At 55.9% G+C, this 1609-nt stretch overlaps 1 protein-coding gene across 1 annotated transcript in view; it reads left to right on the plus strand.

The window, feature by feature from the left end:
* EMH_0065300 (XRN 5'-3' exonuclease N-terminus domain-containing protein, putative) overlaps positions 1-1609 on the plus strand; it is a gene marked incomplete at both ends in the record, with an annotated part of 5028 nt that overhangs the window by 1743 nt on the left and 1676 nt on the right. Inside the window, 5 exon segments of the mRNA XM_013498366.1 lie at positions 1-155; positions 159-411; positions 558-858; positions 1001-1105; positions 1376-1607. Of these exon segments, the coding sequence (XP_013353820.1) occupies positions 1-155; positions 159-411; positions 558-858; positions 1001-1105; positions 1376-1607 (1046 nt within the window).

Below are 1609 nucleotides of genomic sequence, written 5' to 3' on the forward strand. Positions count from 1 at the left end.
TGCGAATGCTTTGTAGAAATAGAGATGCTGGAACGAAATTCAGACTGCTGCTGCCGCCATCATTTGAAGCATGCGAAGAAAAGAATGCTGCAGCAGCAGCAGCAGCAGCAGCAGCAGCAGCAGCAACAGCAGCAGCAGCAGCAACAGCAGCAGCAGCNGCAGCAGCAGCAGCAGCAGCAGCAGCAGCAGCAGCAACAGCAGCAGCAGCAGCAACAGCAGCAGCAGCAAAAAACAATCTATCGCAGGCAGCGTCACAAGCATCCCCAACTCAAAACCAACAGCAGCATCACCAGCATAACCAACCGAAACAGCAACACCAACAGCAGCAGCAGCAGCAGCAGCAGCAGCAGCAGCAGCAGCAGCAGCAGCAGCAGCAAGCAGCAGCAGAGTTGCTGCTTCCTCTCCCTGGTCGTATTTGTTTATATGGTTTAGATGCAGACTTATTAGTATTAGCGCTCGCAAGACAAAGGCCAGGCATATTAATATTAAGAGAGAAACAAACTTCGTTGGGGGGAACAAAAGCTGCTGCAGCAAGACAGCTGCTGCTGCGCATGCAGGCGGCTCTGCTGCAGGACTGCAGCAACAACCAACTGCAGCAGCAGCAGCAGCAACAGCAGCAGCAGCAGCAGGGACAGCAGCAGCAACAGCTGCAATTCAATCAACAGAGTGGTAAGAGTAAGCGGAAAGGAAAAGGGAAGCAACAGCAGCAACAGCAACAGCAACAGCAGCAGCAACAGCAGCAGCAGCAGCAGCAGCAGCAGCAGCAAGCAGCAGATGACTTGCTGCTGCCCCCTTCTGGTGATTTTCTACGCTATACAGCGAAAGACTTCGAGGTGGTGTGTATAGACACCCTAAGACGTCAGCTTGTTCGTTCCCTTGCAACTGCAGCAGCAAACGAAGCAGCAGCAACAGCAGCAGCAGCANAAAACAAACCATCTACCGCGGGCTGCTGCTGCTTCCCTTATGGGCTTACGCAAAAACCTCTCTACCTTCGCCTCAGGCATCGACAGCTTGAAGCAGGGCCCCCTTGTGGGGGGCCCCCTTGGGGGGCCCCTGGGGGGCCCCCTTGGTGGACCCTTCGGGGGGCCCCTGGGGGGGCCCCTGGGTGGGCCCCTTGGGGGGGCCCTGGGGGGGCCCCTAGGGGGGCCCCTCGGGGGGCCCCTGGGTAGTCGTTTGGTGGATGACTTTGTGTTGTTATCTTTTTTTGTGGGTAATGATTTTCTTCCTTCTTTGCCGCATATAAATATATATTCTGGTGGTTTTAGTTGTTTACTTGGGGTGTATACGAGGGCCCTTGGTGTGCTGGGGGGCCCCCTAACAAGAAAAACCCAAATTCATTTGCCTCGTCTTATACATTTCTTTCGCTTGATAGCAGAGTATGAGGGGCCCCACTTTCACCCTGGGGGGCCCCCGGGGCCCCTCAACCAAACGCATGCAGCTGAGTATTATGCAGCTAAATTCCCGCTTAGAGATCTTGCAGCAGCAGAAGCCTCTCCTGCTGCTGCTGCTGCTGCTGCTGCTGCTGCTGCTGCTGCTGCAGCTGCTGCTGCAGCTGGACGGACCGCAGCAACACCCCCCGGGGCATCAGCAGCAGCTACCACCGCAAGAA

The sequence above is a fragment of the Eimeria mitis genome, genomic scaffold, assembly GCF_000499745.2.
Source record: "Eimeria mitis Houghton genomic scaffold, Emh_scaff3372, whole genome shotgun sequence".
Lineage (NCBI taxonomy): Eukaryota > Apicomplexa > Conoidasida > Eucoccidiorida > Eimeriidae > Eimeria > Eimeria mitis.